The sequence below is a fragment of the Jaculus jaculus genome, chromosome 2 (genome assembly GCF_020740685.1).
Source record: "Jaculus jaculus isolate mJacJac1 chromosome 2, mJacJac1.mat.Y.cur, whole genome shotgun sequence".
NCBI classification, from domain to species: Eukaryota; Metazoa; Chordata; class Mammalia; order Rodentia; family Dipodidae; genus Jaculus; species Jaculus jaculus.
Window position 1 is genome coordinate 113914912 of NC_059103.1, and position 19803 is coordinate 113934714.

Sequence of the window (19803 nt, forward strand, 5' to 3'; positions counted from 1 at the left end):
TACTCAAGCATGGGGGGAAAAATCCGATCATTCTACCTCTACCCTAAGCATCTGATTTTTAATCTAAAATAATAAAAAAGTGGAACAGACTACTATAAACAAAGTTGCATATATAATAAACAATGTCCAAAGATTAATTACCCTAATTAATTCTATCTGAAAGCTCTATTTCCTAGGGACAGACATAAATATATATACTTGTAAATTATATTTGATTAATAATTATTGTTTGTTTTGCAGGTTTTTGCTATAATTTACAAAGAAAAAACCTTTAAAGATGGAATGACAAGCACTTTTAAACAGTACACTACTCGGGAGTCAATATGACTTAAGACCATGATGGAAGAAACAGCTCTCGTATAATGGAGAAATAATTGTAAAAAGAGAACTGGAACAAAATGTTACAAAAGTTGCCATAAATTTAAATTGCCTGTATAAAAATAAACATGAGAAGATATTAGCTATATAACAATATAGGAAAATCTTCAACTTACCTGCCAGGTAGAGGGCAAATGATATAAATCTATGGTAGCGAATGAGGAACTGAAGTTGTTCTTCTCTTTGAACAAATGTAGCAAAATAATCAGCTACTGTTTCTCCATAGAAAAAGTAGTTTACACATAGTAGAAAGTACCTATAATTGAAAAACCATTAGTTTTTGTGCTTAAAGGCTTCTCCCTCCCCAAACTCAACAAAATTATTCCTTACACTTTAATGATATAAAGATCAAAATCAAATTCAGAATTCTAATTCAAAATATGCTCCACCGAAATGCTACTACTTTAAATTAATTTGGAATCATCAGCTGATGGTCTTTAACACAAACTGTAATGCCACAGACAACAATGTAGAAACTACACACACACTATGAAGTTTATAATGAAAACTAACTCCTAACTGCTCACATTTCTAATGTTGTATAACACTGGGCATGGGAAGACATTCCCACACGTCCTGCAGCAAGCTAAAAGGGAATGGAGGCAGCGGCCACTGAACTTCTGCATGCTTTGCACTGTCCTGGTAGCTGTTCTTCTCAGTATCCAGGAGGACTCCAGTTGGGCAGTGTTTCTTAAAGGACAGCAGGCAAAACTCATCAGTACTGTTTAACCATTACACACCACGTGTCCCTTGAAGACCCAGTAACCCTGTCCCTGAGAGGGGGGTGAGCTTAGGAGGTGAGCTGCCTCAACCTTGGCTAGGCCAAAAAAATTCTGAGAAATCCTATCTTGAGTAGCTTTGTAGTCTGCTGTGAAAGACTGAGTCCTAACTAGCTGAAGAAGAGTAAAAGAGGGAAGAGGTGGTGTCCCTTTGTTCCTCATGGGAACATTAGACTCCACTGTTCCCAAAGTAAAAGGGAAATACACTTATTTCCATCAACTGCATCATCTTCCTCTACTTCCCTACAAGGGAAACGGACTTCCGTAGAAGGTAACCAAGGCCTATCGAGGTTTATCAACCCAGTGCATCCCCAGCAGACACCTTTGCTCAGAAGGGCTAGCCATGCCTCACCATCTGCAGTGCTTACTACATATGCCTACACACAGAGCCTGCTGAGTCTGCTCCCTCATCTAGAATTCCCTTCTCTACACAAAGCCAGGTCATCTCTTGCTCTTCCATGAAGCCTTCTACAACTTATAGAGCCCATCTTGGTGCCTTGGTTCTTTTTCTATACTTAAAAGTCACCAGCCTGGTTCAGTATTTAATTATTTTAGCTATGTAAAATTTCCCATATATTTTGCTACTTATGGAGAAAAATGCTTGAAGGAAAAATTGGCTATCACCAAAATCCCAAAACTTTAACTTTTTTGGCATTTTGATGCAGAGTTTTACTATACAGTAACTCAAGCTATACTTGAATGCATGATTCTCCTGCTTAGACAGTCCTTGAGTGACAATCCTCCTGCTCAGAAAATCCTTGAGTCATATTCCTCCTGCTCAAACAGTCCTCGACTCTTGATCATCCTGCTCAGACAGTCCTTGAGTCATAATCCTCCTGCTCAATCCTTGACTCTTGATCCTCCTGCTCAGACAATCCTTGAGCCATAATCCTCCTGCTCAGACAGTCCTTGACTCTTGATCCTCCTGCTCCAATAATCCTTGACTCTTGGTCCTCCTGCTCAGATAGTCCTTGACTCTTGGTCCTCTTCGTGCACCGGGTCCTCAGTCATTGCAATAGAACTTCAGGCCCTTCCACCACCTAGGGGGACTGTGTGACCTTGTGCTTGCCTCACCTTTGTGTGCTATAAGCAAGCCCATGCACAGATCTAAAATAGTCTCAGGGCTACTCACCAGCTCAGTGTCCTAAACCATGGGAGGTCATAAGAATGATACACTCTGTATCCAATGGTGATAATTTCATGGAAGCATTTCACTTGGATTCCCAAAACCTGAAACCAACAGAAGAGATTAACATACAATACCTACTGTTTACCTCAGTATTAACATTATTTAAAAGGAACTTCCTGGGCTGGGGAGATGGCTTAGTGGTTAAGGCATTTGCCTGCAAAGCCAAAGGAACCAGGTTCAATTCCCCAGGACCCATGTAAGTCAAATGTACAAGGTGGCACATGCTCCTGGAGTTTGTTTGCAGTGTCTGAAGGCCCTGATGCACCCATTCAGATTCTGTCTCTCTCTCTCTCTCTCTCTCAAATAAAATAAATTTTTTTAAGAAAATAAATTCCTGTTGTATGTATTTTAAAAAATCTTGCTCTTCATTCTCAAAGGAAGAAATACGAATGGCATATAAGCATCTAAAAAGATGTTCTACGTCACTAGTCATCAGGGAAATGCAGATTAAAACTACATTGAGATTCCATCTCACTCCTGTCAGATTGGCCACCATCATGAAAACAAATGATCATAAATGTTGGCGGGGATGTGGAAAAAGAGGAACCCTTCTACACTGCTGGTGGGAATGCAATCTGGTCCAGCCATTGTGGAAATCGTGTGGAGGTTCCTAAAACTGCTAAAGATTGATCTACCCTATGACCCAGATATAGCACTCCTAGGCATATATCCTAAGGACTCATCTCATTTCCTTAGAAGTATGTGCTCAACCATGTTTATTGCTGCTCAATTTATAATAGCTGGGAAATGGAACCAGTCTAAATGTCCCTCAACTGATGAGTGGATAATGAAGATGTGGCACATTTATACAATGGAGTTCTACTCAGTGGTAAGAAAAATGAAGTTATGAAATTTGCAGAAAAATGGATGGATCTGGAAAGGATTATACTAAGTGAGGTAACCCAGGCCCAGAAAGCTAAGCACCACATGTTCTCTAGCTACAGATGATTGGGCGTCTGCATGAGAAGGAAAATACTTAGTAGCAGAGGCCAGTAAGTTAAAAAGGAGATATAAAAGGAAGAGAAAGGAAGGGAGGAGGGTACTTAATAGGTTGGTATTGTATATATGTAAGCACAATGATTGAGATGGGGAGGTAATATGATGAAGAATAGAATTGCAAAGGGCAAAGTGTGGGGGTGGGGTATTACCATGGGATTTTTTTTATAATTATGGAAAATGTTAATAAAAATTATAAAAAAAAATCTTGCTCTCAATTTTTAACTATTCTAAATGGCAGTAGCAAAAACGCAGTAATGATTCTTAAGTATGGGCTGGGGAGATGGTGTAGTGATTAACGGTACTTCAAAAAGCCTGAAGACCTGGGTTCAATTCCCTAGTATCCACATAAAGCCAGATGCACAAAGTGGTACATGTGTTAAGTTCATTTACAGTGCCAGGAGGCCTGGTATGCCTATTCTCTCTCTCCCTTTCAGAGAAAGAAAGAAAGGGGAGAGGAGGACAGAGGAAGGAGCGGGGAGGGAAGTAGGTTGCTTGGGAGGGATGAAGGAAGGGAGAAAATAAATGAGGTCTTTAAATGGGTAAGCAAAATGTTTTATTTCAGAATGTCTGAGGCCTGCCAAGGTGGGAGCTAACACTGGAGTTTAAAGCTTGAGAAGTCCACTCTAGTTTGTCATTTAGCTTGCTTTTATCCACTATCACTATTTCTTCACAATGCTTCTCAAAATGCTAGCCTCAAACTTTATCCTTCTGGCTCAGTCCCCTGGATGCTGCCTGGAACTACAGCCATATCCCATCTTGCCCTGCTGTATTGCTTTTTCTTTTTCTTTTCTCAATAAGTTACACTAGGGAAAAAGAACCACTTACAGAAGTTTACTTGCACATATGTCTTTAACCATACACTTAGGCATATTTTTATCTGAGGTAGAGTCTCACTGTAGCCCAGGCTGGCCTTAACTCACAGCAAACTCCTACCTTAGCCTTCCACGTGCTGAGATTAAAGGTGTGTGCCACCACACCCACCCTGCCCCTCAGGTGTATTTATAAGATGTTGTCTAAGACAAATTAATTAAAACTTCTTTGTATTAGTTACTTTCTCATTGCTGTAAACAAATACCTGACCAGAACCAACTCAAGGAAGGAAAAGGTTTAGTCTGATTTAAAGTTTAAAGGTCTTCCTTAATGGAGATTCCTTGGTGGAGAAGGCAAGGCAGGGTGACATCACATTGCTGCCAGAGTCAGGAAGCAGGAGATGAAAAGGAACTAGGGCCAGAATATAAATCTTCAAGGCCTACCACCAAATGACCCTCTTCTTCCAACAAGGCTTGCCCTTGTAAATTTTCCACATCCTTCAAAATTAGCATCATCTGGGCTTAGCCATTAAGGCAATTGCCTGCTAAGCTTAAGTACCGAGATTCACTTCCCCAATATGCACATAGCCCAATGCACATGGCGGCCCATGCATCGGGAGTTCATTTACAGTGGCTGGAGGCCCCGGTATGCCCATTCTCTATCTGCCCCCTTCCCTTTCCTCCCCTCCCCTTGTTTCAAATAAATAAATATATTTTTAAAAAATAGCACCACCAGTGGGGGATGATCAAATATGCAAACACATAAGCCTGTGGGGGACATTTCACATTCAAACCAGAGCAATCCTCTAAGAAAATAAGAATGATCTTTTTTTTCTTATAGTTGGACCAAGGCTGCAGTCAGCCACAGTTCTGGCAGATCTGAGCAGGGCTCCCACGGCAAGTGAAAAGCAGCCTTCTGCACGTGTGCACACTCTGGCCCTCAAAAGAATTCATCAGTTCTGTCTGCAATGGAATGGTGTAGAGTAAGTGGAGCTATATTTACAAACCCTTTTTGACCGTCAAGAGTCTTTCAAGCAGCCACATCTATGGTCTGTATGAAGCAGTAGTACCATATTTGAACCTGGCTAACACATCAATTGTAATACTCGTGAAAATGCTAAGACAAGCACTTGTTATTTTGATCCAAGATATGAAAACCTTGATAAATGCCACACACATCTCTCTAGCCTTTACAGAAGGCCTTATCTTTGCAGGTCTTTGAGCTAAAATAGATTTGTGTAAGTTTAAAGAATTTTTTAAAAGATAAAGACTACATGACAGACCCTTGTGCAGTTACTTTGCATCTAAAAATACCACTGTCTGGCCCTTCACAGTAATTCACAGAAAATGTTCACCAAATTCATGACTGAGAAAATACTCTTTTAAAAAGGCAATTTCTAGAAATTATCTTTTCCAAATCTTCCCTTGGGGATCTTCTTAAGCTACTTTCCCTATTATACTCATTATATGTCCAACCGCATACTTAAATGTAGTCCTCCCTTAGCAACATGAAAAAGAAATACACCAAACTACAATAAAGAGAACTTGTAAAAGAAAAAGTCATTAAGTGATTAATAATATAAAACAAACAGTATACTTGTATGTCATTCTTTAAATCCTTTGTGTAATAATATTGAAAGTCATTTTTTTTAACAAAAGTAATCACAGAATGGGGGGCAATGTTCCATGAGAAGATAAAATGGTAGAGCCATACTAATCATAGTATATCATACTATATCAAATGCAGTGATGTACTCTCTGTGAGCATATTCCCTTGTAGCCATTAGCACTGTATGTGGTGTTTTACTAAGAGGAGGGGAAAAGAAGCTTTTTTTTGTAGTTACATATATTTATATGATTGCCAATTATAGCTGACAGGAAGAATTAAAATAGAACTTCCAGGAAAATAGAAAACAAATTCAAAACACTAGAGTTAAAATATTAACAATATATGTATATTATCTAGGGTTGGGTGACTACATAGCATGTGATTCCTCATGCCATCAATACTGGTAGCAGTGCTGATAAAATATGGTTGACTCAATGTGTTAGGAACCATACGGAGGAGCTAGGTATGGTGACTCATGCATTTAATCTCGGCCCTTGAGAAGCTGAGGTAGGAGAATATCCATGAGTTTGAGGCCAGCATGGCACTAAGAGTGAGTTCCAACTCAGCCTGGGCTAGAGTGAGACCCTACCTGAGGGATGGTGGGAGGGGAACCATAGAAACAACAGGCAATCTTAGGAGTCTTCTAGCACTCTCATTGACTCTGTCCTTGCCAAGGAAGAAGCCCACAGCTCTAGCACCACAGGGAAGAAGCCACACAAACCTGTGGCAGAGGCAGGATGGGCAGTAGCTTGGGGAAAGGAAGGAAGGAGGTAGGGGTGTGCCTACAGATGAGATCAAGGCATGTGAAGGGCGCTACACAAAGTTCAGAGATGCTTATAGGATGGAGTGAATACAGAACACCAAGCCTGGTGATAGCATGGAAGGAAACAGAAAGAAGAAAAGGAGAGGAATGACATGAGCAGATATAAGTATGTGGGACAATGACTGATGTAGCAAGAATGGGGAAGTGGCAAGAGTAGAGAGTGTAATTCAAGCTGGATGACACAACTGCACTGCGTAAGGCTCAACCTCTAACAAGACAAGACGGTAGCACAGAGTAGAAGTAAACAAGACCTTGAAGGGGTGCAACTGATTGGATTTGTCTCTGAAGGAATTGGGAGTATGTCAGTTTTTATCACTGTGACAAAATACCTGATAACGTAAAAGAATGATAGTATGGCTCAGTGTTTCAGTCCATGGATACTTGAAGCTGTGGTAAGGTAGAACATCACGGTGGAGAGGGCGTACATTAGTAGAGTTGCTCACTACATGGAAACCAGGAAGTCTTAGAGAGCAAGCCAGAAGGGCCCAAGACAAGATATATCTCCATAGCTCACACCCAAGTAAACTACTTCCTCCAACGGTGCTCCAAGTTTCCACCACCTCCCAATAATCTCATCAAATCATGAATGTAGAGCTGGGCATGGTGACGCACTTGGGAAGCAGAGATAGGAGGATCACTGTGAGTTTGAGGCCACCCTGAGACTACATAATGAATTCCAGGTCAGCCTGGGTTAGAGTGAAATCCTACCTCGAAAAAAAAAAAAAAATTATGAAACCATAAGAATAATCCACTGATTAGCTCATACTTCTCATCATCCAACCATCTCTTAAAACCTGGTTTCACCAGATGAGAACCAGGTCTTTTTAGGGGACACTCAACCACAGCAGGGGGGCTAAAAGAAAGAAGGGAACACAAAATACTAAGGAAAGCCTGGGAAAGCATACAGATTTATGCGGGATGGCCGAGGGACTGAACTTCAGATTTAGACATGCTGGGCTGTAAAGATGGTTCAGTGGTTAAAGCTACTTGCTTGCAAAACCTCGCGGCCCAAGTTGGATTTCCCAGTACCCATGTAAAGCTAGTTGCACATGTCCAGAGATTGTTTGCAGCAAGAGACCCTGATGTGCTGATTCTCTCTTTCACTCCTTGCAAATAAATAAATAAATAAGATTTTGACATGTTGACTAGAACTATAATTATGGAAATACATGTGGCTATTTATATTTTGGGAATTTAGCTTAAGAAAATAATATTTATTATTTATTTATTTATTTATTTGAGAGCGACAGACACAGAGAGAAAGACAGATAGAGGGGGAGAGAGAAAGAATGGGCGCGCCAGGGTTTCCAGCCTCTGCAAACGAACTCCAGACGCATGTGCCCCCTTGTGCATCTGGCTAACGTGGGACCTGGGGAACCGAGCCTCAAACCAGGGTCCTTAGGCTTCACAGGCAAGCGCTTAACTGCTAAGCCATCTCTCCAGCCCAGAAAATAATATTTAGAAGATTATAACTTATTTATTCTCTATCATGTTGAAGACAGTGTAATTCACTAAAGAAAAAAAAATGGGCTGGAAAGATTATTCAGTGGTTAAGGCACTCATCTGCAAAGCCAACCTGGGTTTGACTTCCCAGTATACACAAAATCCAGATGCACAAAGTGGCACATGCATCTGGAGTTCATTTGCACTGGCTAGAGGCCCTGGCATGCCCATTCTCTCCACTCACCCCTCCCTCTGTCTTCTCTGACTCTGTGTGTGAAAATAAATCAATAATTAAATAAAATATTTTTTAAAAGAATGTAACCTGGCTGTGTAAAAATAGGACGGCTTAAATAATTTAAGATTATTTACATTCCACTAAGTAGATGGATCTAGTAGAGCTGATAAATGAAAAACAATGGAACACAGAATATCTAACATGATATTTAGTTTGTATCATTAGGGTATATAAAACTATATATAAGTTTATGGGGGACACCTGAGTCAAACCACTATATCCTGTCCCTGGACCCCATAAACTGATAACCATACATGATTTAAAATGTAATGTGTTTATCCAACTTTAAGCTGTTTTTTTGCTTATTTCCCTCTCCCCTAGGCTGCTTTCGCATGGCTAGTACACCACTATCTTAACTAGAAGTCCCCAGCTTCAAGCTCTTGATCCTCGTGCTTCCTTGATGGAATTACAGGTATATGATATAGCAGCATTCTCTGTTAGAAATGATTTTTCAATAAAACTGAGTTGATCATTGCTAAGTGCTGACACGAAGCAAATACAAGATACAGGTATGACAGTATAACATGTGCCCCGTGAAATAGAAATAACCTGCTTAGCAATTTAAATAAACTTTAAAACACATAAAATAATATCAATTGGGTGGCTACAGAGATTGCTCGGTGGTTAAGGTGCTTGCCTGCAAAGCCCAAGGAGCTGGTTTGATTCCCCAGTACCCACGTAAGTCCAGAAGCACAAGATAGCTCCAGAGTCTGGAGTTCACTTGCAGTGACTTGGGTCTTCTTTATCTGTCTATCTGTCTCTCTTTCCAATAAATAAATAAACAGAAAACTTTTTTAAAAAATTATGATATCAGTTAGATACTAATTATCAAGGTGTCTTTCCTATTTTCTTAACATAAACATTTTATCATGTAGCATATATAAGTGTATGTATGCACATGCAATGAAGTTTAACAGTAATAGTTCTCCTACCTCTGCCTCCCAAGTGCTGGGATCAAAGGTGTGCACCACCACACCCGGCTACATCTTTAACATTCTTATTATCTTCACTAATTAAACTCACTAATCAAAGCAAACAATATGTAAAACTATATTTTTTTTCTTTCATACTAGAAAGAATAAAAAACATCTAAATCCCTTAGGCAGGTTTATGATTCTCTTCTTTAAAAAGTCAGGATCCAGCTGGACTTGTTGACACATACCTATAATTTCAGCACTGAGGTAGGGGTTAAGGCAGGAGGACTGTAAATTCAAAGCACAGAGCAAGTCTGAGGTCCACTTTGGCACCACAGTAAAACCTTATCTCAAACAAAATAAGAAAAAAATAGGAATTAAATATTCATGAATATCTTTTAAAGTATTTTGAATTTTATTATTACAGAGTTGTTAAAAATAGCTTTTAGCCACAACTTTTTGCCTTTGTTACTATGCTAATAGTTACTATGCTAATAATTTCATTTGAAAACATGAAACTTAGTCACAGAGAAGTCCATCAAAGCAGCCTAAGTCAATGTATTAAGGATGCAGGTGTTTTCACAATACCTTATAATCAAATAGTTTTTTAAGGGAGAATTGAAAAGATTCACAATATTTCCAGATGATCACTGCTTTCCAAATGCAATCCAGACTTCTTCTCACATTATTTCACAGCCCTCCAGAACAAAATTCCTGTGCCTTTAGCAGTTTGAAGGCCCTGCCTGAGGCAGCCAGCCAGCTGACCTTTGCTCAAGGTGCTCCCTCCACCCTGACAGGCTGAATGATCAAGGTCCAGAAAGTCCCCCAGTCGCCAAGCCCTGCTGAGCTCCTTATTATCCTTTGGTCCCTTCCTAACCCTGGCATGTTCCTCCTCACATAGCACTGAGGAGTGCTCTGTGCTTACTCACTTTATAGACAACCAAAACCTCTAAGCCCAAGAGGATCATTTTAGCTTGTGGGAGATTCAGAGACCAGAAGACTAGGAGTGAGGGCCCCTAGCCTACAATCACACTGGACAACTGCTCCTATTGTCTACCTGGCTAAAAAGTGCATTAAGATGTCAACAGGGGGTGCTGGAGAAATGGCTCAGCAGTTAAGACACTTGTCTACAAAGCCTAGTGATCCAGGTACCGATGTAAAGCCAGATGCACAAAGTGGTGCATGCATCTAGAGTTCCTTTATAGTGGCATGAGGCCCTAGTATGCCCATTCTCATTCATTCTTTCTCTCTCTTAAATAAATATTTAAAGGTAAAAGATGTTACTAAGAGCCTTAGGCAGGATTCCTGGAGAGTACAAGGCCAGCTTAAGCTATATACCAAATGGGAAATTAACTAAAGGTTGTCAGTGATTTCTTACTCTTTTTAATTACCTTGGTATCATTAGGGTATATAAAACTAATGAGAGGAGGATAAGGAGAAAAAGGCCTTTTGGTTCCTTCTAAGGAGGCCCTTCTCATGCTTCCATGAGTTGGTGGAATTATGAATTATTTTTTACTGATTTATATGCTTGTGTGTGTGTATGGGCATTGCCAGTTTCTTGCTACTGCAAATAAACTTCAGGTACTTGTGCCACTTTTTTGTGCCTGACTTAATGTTGGTGGCTGGGAAATTGAACCTAGCCTGGAAGGCTTGGCAAGTACCTTTAACCACTTAGTAACCTCCCTGATAGAATTTTTTAACTGTGCCTAATTTCACTTTGTAATCTCTTACCAAGATAGAGTCCTTAGGCAGTAAGATAGGTGTGGTGGTTTGAATCAGATGTCTGTCTTCCATAGGCTCATGTATATTTTGAATACTTGGTCTCCAACTGGTAGCAATTTGAGAGTTCTGGGGCGTTTTGGGAGTTCTGGGGAGGTGGAGCCTTGCTGGAGGAGATGTGTCTCTGGAGTGTGCTTTGGTATCACCCAGATCCAAGCCCCGTAGTCAGATTACCTTCCTGCTCCTTTACTGGTGGTCTGCTCCCGCTATGCTTTCCCTAGCATAATGCAACTTCCCCTTAAAACTGTAAGCCAGAAATAACCCCCCTCCTTTCTTAAAAGGCAATGAAAATGTAATTGCAACAGAGAAGTTGGTGCTAAGTAGTATTACTGCCGTAATGAATGTAATATGAGTTTTTTTTTTTTTAATCTTTTAGAAGTGGTTTGTGGGAGGAATATGGGAGGATAAGAAAGGATAAGAAAAGGATAGAAAAGCTTTACAATGCTACAAGAAGATTTTAATGGGATGATAAGAATTTGAAAGGTACAGAGAACTGTGGACTGTGAAGGTTCAGCTCATGAGGTTTCAGAAAAGGCAAAGGACTTGACTGGGAACTGGGCTGGAGGCAGGTCATGTGATGTTCTGGTAGAGAGGCTGGCTGCATTCTCCTGTGTTCTGAGAACTTGGGCCAAGTTAAATTGTAAAATAATGGCTTTGCATGTTTAGCAGAGGGAAGTACAGAGCAGAAGGATATACAAACATCAAGTTTGGGCTGCAGAGATGGCTTAGTAGTAAAGGTACTTGCCTGGAAGGCCTAAAGACCCAGGTTTGATTCCCTAGTACCCACATAAGCCAGATGCACAAGGTGGCACATGCATCTAGAGTTCATTTGCAGTGGCTAGAGGCCCTGGCTTTCCTATTCTCTTTCTCTCCCCCTCCTCTCTCTCCCTTCCTCCCTCCTTCTCCTTCTCTGTCTCTCTCTAGCAAATAAATAAGATATTTTTCAAACATGTCAAGTTTGGCACAGGAAGAAATGTGAAATGAGTTTTGGGTCTCAAAGACTATAGCTGCTTCTGCTGCAAATGTTTATGAGCTCACCACTAAGACAACAGGAATGCTGATTCCTTTGAAAGGAGAAGACTTGAAGGTAGTTTGAATGTTGAAAAAGTTTCCAGCTCTTCAAGGACCAGCTTTAACTTTAAGGTCCTAGATTAACAAATTTGGCAGTGTCACCCACCCTCCTGGTACTAGTTTTGGAAGTATGACAAATTCAAGAAGTATTTGCAAATGCCCTCTGAGGATAGGTGATATGAGACCTAACTCTTATTAAGTTTTCATATTTCAGATCATACACTGCACAGAGAGACATTTTTGTATCTTTCTGTTCTATACCTTCCTCTGCCAAACATACCAGTCCATTTTTTTTTAATTTTAATTAAATTTTTTTTTTTTTTATTTGAGACAGACACACAGATAGAGAAAGAGGCAGATAGAGAGAATGGGCATGCCAGGGCCTCCAGCTACTGCAAACGAACTCCAGATGTGTGCGCCCCCTTGTGCATTTGGCTAACATGGGTCCGGGGGAATTGAGCCTCAAACCAGGGTCCTTAGGCTTCACAGGCAAGCGCCTAACTGCTAAGCCATCTATCTAGCCCAAGTCCATTATTTTTAAATTTAACTTTGCCCAAGTTCTCAGAACAGTATCTCATGAATGTTTCCTGCCTCCTCCTTTGCTCTCCTAGAATTATTCTTTACTTAAAATACTTACTACCATTTGTAATTATACATATCTAATCAATTCTTTATAGTGTAGATGGCAACCTCCATGAAGACAACAATAAAGATGCTTTTCTCAGAACCACTAATAAGCATACCTCAAAACTAGTATAATGCCTGGCACATACCAGTCATCTTAGAGGCACTTATGAATTAAGTAATAGCTTAAAATATTTCTTTGCCTTCATAACATATTTAGGTTCCCATACCCAATAGAACCTAAACCTGCCTGAAAGGCTCCCACTGACTGTGCACTCTCAATCCAGCCTCCATCCATCTCAGATCCTCCACTACATATGGACCACCTTCTCTCCTTCCCTCCAAGCCTTGCCCATGAGGACTTCATCTTGTAATGCCTTCTTGATCTAATCACAGGGACTCAAGCTTTGGCACCAGCTCTTCTGTCATCCTTCCCTCAGACCAGACAATCTCATTTTCTACTCTGTGCCATAATGTGTTCTCTCACAGAACTTATCACTGTTTGTCATGCTGTTTAATTGTCTCACTTCCTGAATGTCTCTGCCATTACACATTAGTTACTCCATACATACATGGAAGTTGTATGTGCATTCCTACCATACTCAATGCTTAGCACAATGCCAGATGAGTAGATGTGAACGAATGGTGCAAACCTGGTCACGTCTGAAAGGGCACACAGAATCCAGATCATTTTATGATCTTAAAGGAACTAAGCATGCTGTTACTAAGTCTGGGGTCACCTTCATTTTGAAAAACTACATGCTTAAATTTCTTCAATGCTGTGTAAATGATGAAAAGAAGATATTCAAGAGAATGTTGCTTACCAGAAGCATCAGCATAAAGGATCCCATGTAGATGATCAGGAAAAACAATGAGATCATGGTTAGAGTAAGAATTCCACGAATCCACCAGTTTTTCCACCTACAAAAAATGTTTATAAAGTTAGTATTTAATGTAACTTTAAAGTTGTTTGTGTGGGTGTGTGTTTTAGCATTAAGCTGCCAGACATGGGAGTTTTTCCTAATTGTTCTTTAAGAATTTATAACTTCACTTTACATAATAACAAACAGCAACCACTTATTGAGAAATAAATTACAATTTTTAATTATATTAACCAAAGAAAGAAAGAAAATTTTGTTAACTGTGAATAGGGATGAACCAGGAGGACAAGGAGTTAGGTGGTCAACCTAATGCAGAATCAAGCATCCCACCAGGAACCATGTGAAACAGAACAACCACCAGGTACAAAAGTCCTAGGAAAGAAGATGCTCAGCAATTTAGGGTAGTGAATAAAGATGTAGCACAGATACTTTGGTATGAAACATAGAAGTCTATTCAGCCTTCCCCTAGAGAAAAGCACACCACAAACCTATCAGAAATCAGCCCCCAGGTGGGTCTGCCATGGTCTAAGGACCTCACAGGTCTGACTTAAGCTCCAAAGAATGACAGCTGCTGAGAACCAGAGATCAGAGATTTTAAATAGGAAACTATGATGGTTAAGTTTGTGTCAACTTGATCTGTTAAGGGACCCACAGACATTCCTCATAAATGGGTGTCTGAGGTTGCTTCCAGAAAGGATTAACTAAAGGAGAAATCCTTCCCCCACGGTGAGCCCTTGGGGGGGACGTTCTAAAGAAGCTCTGGGAAAAAAGATATTCTTCTCCCCTCCCATCTGGCTGCCAGTGGTGGTGCTGCTTGCTGTTTTCCAGTGTGGAGGGAAGATCAGCCTGGACTGAAGAGCACTGTCTCTCCAGGACACCCCCAGGCCTTCAGTGCCGGATTGGGGCTGCTGAGGCATCCAGCCTCGTGGACTAAGCTGCTATTAGGTTCCTTGACTCTCAGGCCTGCAATCTGCTATAGTTAGACTGTCGTCAACTAATCCAATAAATTCCCTTTTCATTCATTCTATCAGTTCTGTTCCTCTCAAGAACCCTGACTAATACAAATTGTGGCACCAGGAATGGTTCTAAAGAAACAGAATTGTAAGGATGGATTTCCGAGTGGGCTTGGTGCTTTCTGGATTTGGCTTTCCAACTTCAGTGCAACTAAAGGCTCTACTGGTAATAATAAGGAGGGCATTAATAATTCATGGTGTGGACTATTTAAAGAACTCCATTAGATAGATGATTTGGTGATCCTGAGTCATATCTTGTGAAGAGCAAGGAATTTAGTGACTCTGTATCTAGAACTTTTGAATACTTGTGGAAAAGTAAGACACATGATGATGGTGGATGGCTCTTTCTAGCATCTCTGGATAAAGTACCGAGAGAAAAGCAGAAGCTCGGAAAGGAAATTTCTAAGTTTAAGACCCACATACAGGATCTGAAGGTTTCTGAGGAAGCCCTGGAGGAGTCTCTCTGGCCAGAACAGGGCTCAAATTACAGAAAACCAAACCCAGGCTCGCATTGTAAGATTGGCTAATTTGCAACATAAGTGCAAAATCGTGCATCACAGGCTATCAGAAATTAAAGTGAGGGCACTGATTGGAAAAGAGTTATGAGTTGGGATGGGGATGTGTGGGAAGACAAGATGCTGAAGAATCTGGCGACACTGAACTGTCAGACTCTGAAGAAGTTGTTTTGCATGAGAATGTGGCCTCCCCTCCTTTAGGGGAAGTTGCATCCCCACCCCCACACCCTGAAGTCTGGCCCTCCCCACCATTGCTGGGAGAATTGATCCTTCTTTGTCTGAGGAAAAAGCAATAACCCTCCCTGCAGAAGGTGCTCATGCCTGTCAGTGCCCACCCATCTTTGCCTCTAGGCCTATAACCAGGCAGAAAGCTAGGCATGCCCCTAAGGGTGAGCTAGAAAGTGTGACTCAAGAGGTGAGGTACACCCCTAAAGAACGTCAGGAGCTTCCTAAAGTGTACAGGCAGAAGCATGGGGAATGTGTGGGAATGGATTTTCAGGGTGTGGGATGATGGAGGAAGGAACATAAGATTAGATCAGGCTGAATTTATTGAAATGGGCCCACTGAGCAGAGATTTTAGATTTAACACTGCAACTCATGCAGTTGAAAGAGATGGCAAGTTTATTTGATTGGTTGGCTGGAATGTGGATCCAAAGATGGCCTACTGTGAATGAACTTGAGCTGCCTGATATCCCTTGGCTTAATGTTGATGAAGGGATTAAAAGGCTCAGAGAAGTTAGAATCCTGGAGGGGATTTGCCATATAAACTCATCTTTGCCCCCACAATGACAGCATTCAGAAGATGTGCCCTTCAGTAAGACTATAAGAAACAGATTTGTGAGGGGAACACCAGCATACTTAAAGTCCCCTATCATTGGTTTTTTATGTAAATAAGACATCACAGTGGGAGCTGAAGTTACTGCATTAGGTGATTTGGATGAAATGGGTATAACTGGATCTCCAGTAACAAGGGCCAAGTATCAGCACTGAATCGCCAAAGGCAAGGTGAGCCCATTTACTGTAATGGGCAATGGAGGCAAAACAATGCTTGTAATAGTATGACCTGTGGTACTGGCTGATTAATCAAGGTGTTCCCAGAAGTGAAGTAGATAAAAAAAAAATCCTATGAAGTTCCTGCTTGATCTGTATGAGCAGAAAAGTTCTAGAGCAAAGGAACAAAAGGCCACTTTGAATTATAGCAACAGAGAATCAAGGCCTCTTAACCAGTTTCCAGACTTGAGCCAGTTTACAGATCCTGAGCCCCTTGATTGAAGGAGTGGGTCCCCTTGAGGAAGGACCTTCCCACAATCCCCAAAAGTTTCAATGTTAAGCTTAGTCCTATCCTTCCTCAGAGGGACCTATAGCCTTTTGCTGGAGTAACTGTACACTGGGGAAAAGGAAATAATCAGACCTTTCGGGGCTTACTGGACATTGGCTCTGAATTGACATTGATTCCAGGAGACCCCAAACAGCACCGTGGCCCTCCAGTTAAAGTAGGTGCTTATGGAGGTCAGGTGATCAATAGAGTTTTGGCAAATGTTAGACTGACAGTGGGTCCAGCAGGGCCCCAAACTTGCCCTGTGGTTATTTCCCCAGTTCCAGAATGCATAATTGGGATAGATATACTGAGGAGTTGGCAGAACCCCCACATTGGCTCCCTGACTTGTGGAGTGAGGGCTATTGTGGTTGGAAAGGCCAAATGGAAGCCATAGGAGCTCCCTCCACTAGGGGAAATAGTGAGCCAAAAACAGTATCGCATCCCTGGAAGGACTGCAGAAATTAATGCCACTATAAAGGACTTGAAGGATGCAGTGGTGGTGGTTCCTACATCTCCCTTGAACTCTCCTATTTGCCCTGTTCAGAAGACAGATCCTGGAGAATGACAGTGGATTTTCAGAAACTTAATCAGGTGGTGACTCCAATTGCAGCTGCTATACCAGATGTGGCTTCTTTACTTGAGCACATTAACACATCTCCTGGTACCTGATATGCAGCTATTGATCTTGCAAATGCCTTCTTCTCCATACCTGTCTATAAGAACCACCAGAAGCAATTTGTCTTCTGCTGGCAAGGTCAGCAGTACACCTTTACTATTTTACCTCAAGGTTATATTAACTTTCCAGCTCTATGTCACAGCTTAGTTTACAGGGTCTTGATAGTCTGTCCCTTCCACAAGGTGCCACATTGTTCCACTGTATCAATGGCAGCCACTCTGGAGTTGCTGGTACAGCATATGCGCATCAGGGTATGGGAAATGAATCCATCCAAAATTCAAGTGCCTTCCACCTTGGAAATTTCTAGGAGTTCAATGGCGTGGTTAATGCAGATATATTCCTCCTAAAGTGAAGGATAAGTTGTTGCATTTGGCCCCTCCTACCACTAAGAAAGAAGCAAAACGTCTAGTGGGCCTATTTGGATTTTGGAGACAGCACATTCCTCACTTGGGTGTGTTATTCCATCCCATATACCAAGTGACTCAGAAAGCTAATGCCTTTCAGTGGAGCCCAGAACAAGAGAAGGCTCTTCAACAGGTCCAGACTGCTGTGCAGGCTGCTCTGCCACTTGGGCCATATGATCCAGCAGATTCGATGGTACTTGAGGTGTCAGTGGGGGATACGGATGCCGTTTGGATCTTTTGGCAGGCCACCATAGGTGAAATCACAGTGGAGGCCCTTGGGATTCTGAAGCAAGGCCCTGCTGTCATCTGCAGACAAGTATTCGCCCTTTGAAAGACAGCTCTTGGCCTGCTATTGGGCCTTAGTAGAAACTGAACACTTGACAATGGGCCATCAAGTTATTATGCAGCCTGGGCTGCCCATCACACCATTGGCAAATTACACAGTGACAGAAAACCTGAGCTCTTCAAGGAACATATTCTACTTAGCTATCTTTTAAATTATTTCTTCTTAGCAGACAAAGTAATGGGTTTCATTGTGAGATTTTATATATATATATGGTGACTGTGCACTTTATTTGCATTCCCCACTGCCAACCCTGATCCCTCCCCAATTCCCTTCCTTGCTCCCCCATCTTTCCATGTCCTCAAAGTCCCTCCTCCTTTCATGTCATTTACATTCCATTGCCCTTTCTTATTCTACTCGCTACACCTCCTCCTCCTCCTCTTCTCTTCATAGGCTTTCTTTCATGTCTTCTACACACACACACACACACACACACACACACACACACACACACAATTTAAAGGTAAATTCTATATGACAAAAAGCATGCAATATTTGTCTGAATCCACTTATTTGGTTTAAAGTGGCAATATCCAGTGTGGTGGTTTGATTCTGGTGCCCCCCATAAACTTAGGTGTTCTGAGTGCTAGGTTCCCAGCTGATAGAATTAACACCTCCTGGAGGGAGTGTGTTGTTGGGGGCAGGTTTATGGGTGTTATAGCCAGTGTCCCCATGCCAGTGTTTGGCACACTCTCCTGCTGCTATTGACCTTATGTTGGCCAGGGGGTGATGTCCACCCTCTGCTCATGTTGTCATTTTCCCTGCCATCATGGAGCTTCCCCTCGAGTCTATAAGGCAAAATAAACTTTTTTTTTTTTCCCACAAGCTGCTCTTAGGTGATTTCCGCCAGCAACGTGAACCTGACAGTGAAGGAACCAAACTGACGCCATGACACCATGACAGGCTTCAGTGAAATGCCACCCGAACTAGGCCTAAGTTACCATTTCCCAGAGAGGCAGGGAAGACTTCTGGGAAAGGGTGGACTATTAATCAAGAGAGACCCTGACATGCACCAGAGAAGATAGCCACCCACTGCTGAGTCAGTTCCCGAGGAGAGTTCCAAACATGCCCAGACATGTCCCTTTTGCCCCAACCAATCAAAGACGTACAACTGTAACTGCTGCTTGCCTAGCCAATCATTTTAAAAGATTACCTAACCCCTCCTGAAATGCCCCTAGTTGTGCTTAAAAGGGGCCTTGAGTGCGCCTCTCAGGGTGGCCATTTTGTATGAATGGTTGACCCCTGCATGCTAGCTGATTCTGCAGAATAAACGCTCTTTGTTTTTCCATACTATTTGAGTCTGGGGTCTTTCTAAAGTGATTTTCAGACCCTTACATTTGTAGCATCCAGTTGCATCCATTTTCCCTACAAATATTTCATTCTGCTTTATGGCTGAATAAAATCCATTGTGAACATCTACTGCATTTTTGTTCACCTGTTGACCTATTAGCACCTAGGCTAGTTCCATGTCTTTGTTTCTGTAAATAGAGCAAGTACCTCTATGACATTTAACAGTCCTTTAGATATACCCAGAACTGGAATGGCTAGATCACATGGTAATTGCATTTTTAGTTTTTTGAGGAAACTCTGTACATATTTCTATAGAGGCTATACCAGTTGACTCTCTCACTAGCAGTGAGTTCCTCTTTCCTTATGTTCTCACCAGCATTTATTTGTCTTCATGATGATAGCCATTGTATTGAGATAGTATCTCAATGTGGTTTTAATTTATATTTCCCTGATAGCTAAGGATGTTAGACACATTTTGAAATATTTATTGGCTATTTGTATTTATTTCTCTATATTTTATCTTTATCTGAGAGACAGACAGACATAGGCAGGGAGAGAGAGAGAATGGGCACACCAGATTATCCAGCCACTGCAAATGAACTCCAGATGCATGAGCCCCCTTGTGCCCCTTTGACTTTGCAGGCAAGCACC

The 19803-nt window shown here is 41.5% G+C and overlaps 1 protein-coding gene across 1 annotated transcript in view; it reads right to left on the reverse strand.

Moving 5' to 3' along the window:
• The window catches only part of Cds1 (CDP-diacylglycerol synthase 1), an 84298-nt gene that overhangs the window by 32106 nt on the left and 32389 nt on the right, over nucleotides 1-19803 (reverse strand). The window contains exons 3-5 of the mRNA XM_045144464.1: nucleotides 13537-13633; nucleotides 2290-2387; nucleotides 495-634 (exon numbers count right to left, since the gene is read on the reverse strand). Of these exons, the coding sequence (XP_045000399.1) occupies nucleotides 495-634; nucleotides 2290-2387; nucleotides 13537-13633 (335 nt within the window). The remainder of the gene's footprint in view (nucleotides 1-494; nucleotides 635-2289; nucleotides 2388-13536; nucleotides 13634-19803) is intronic.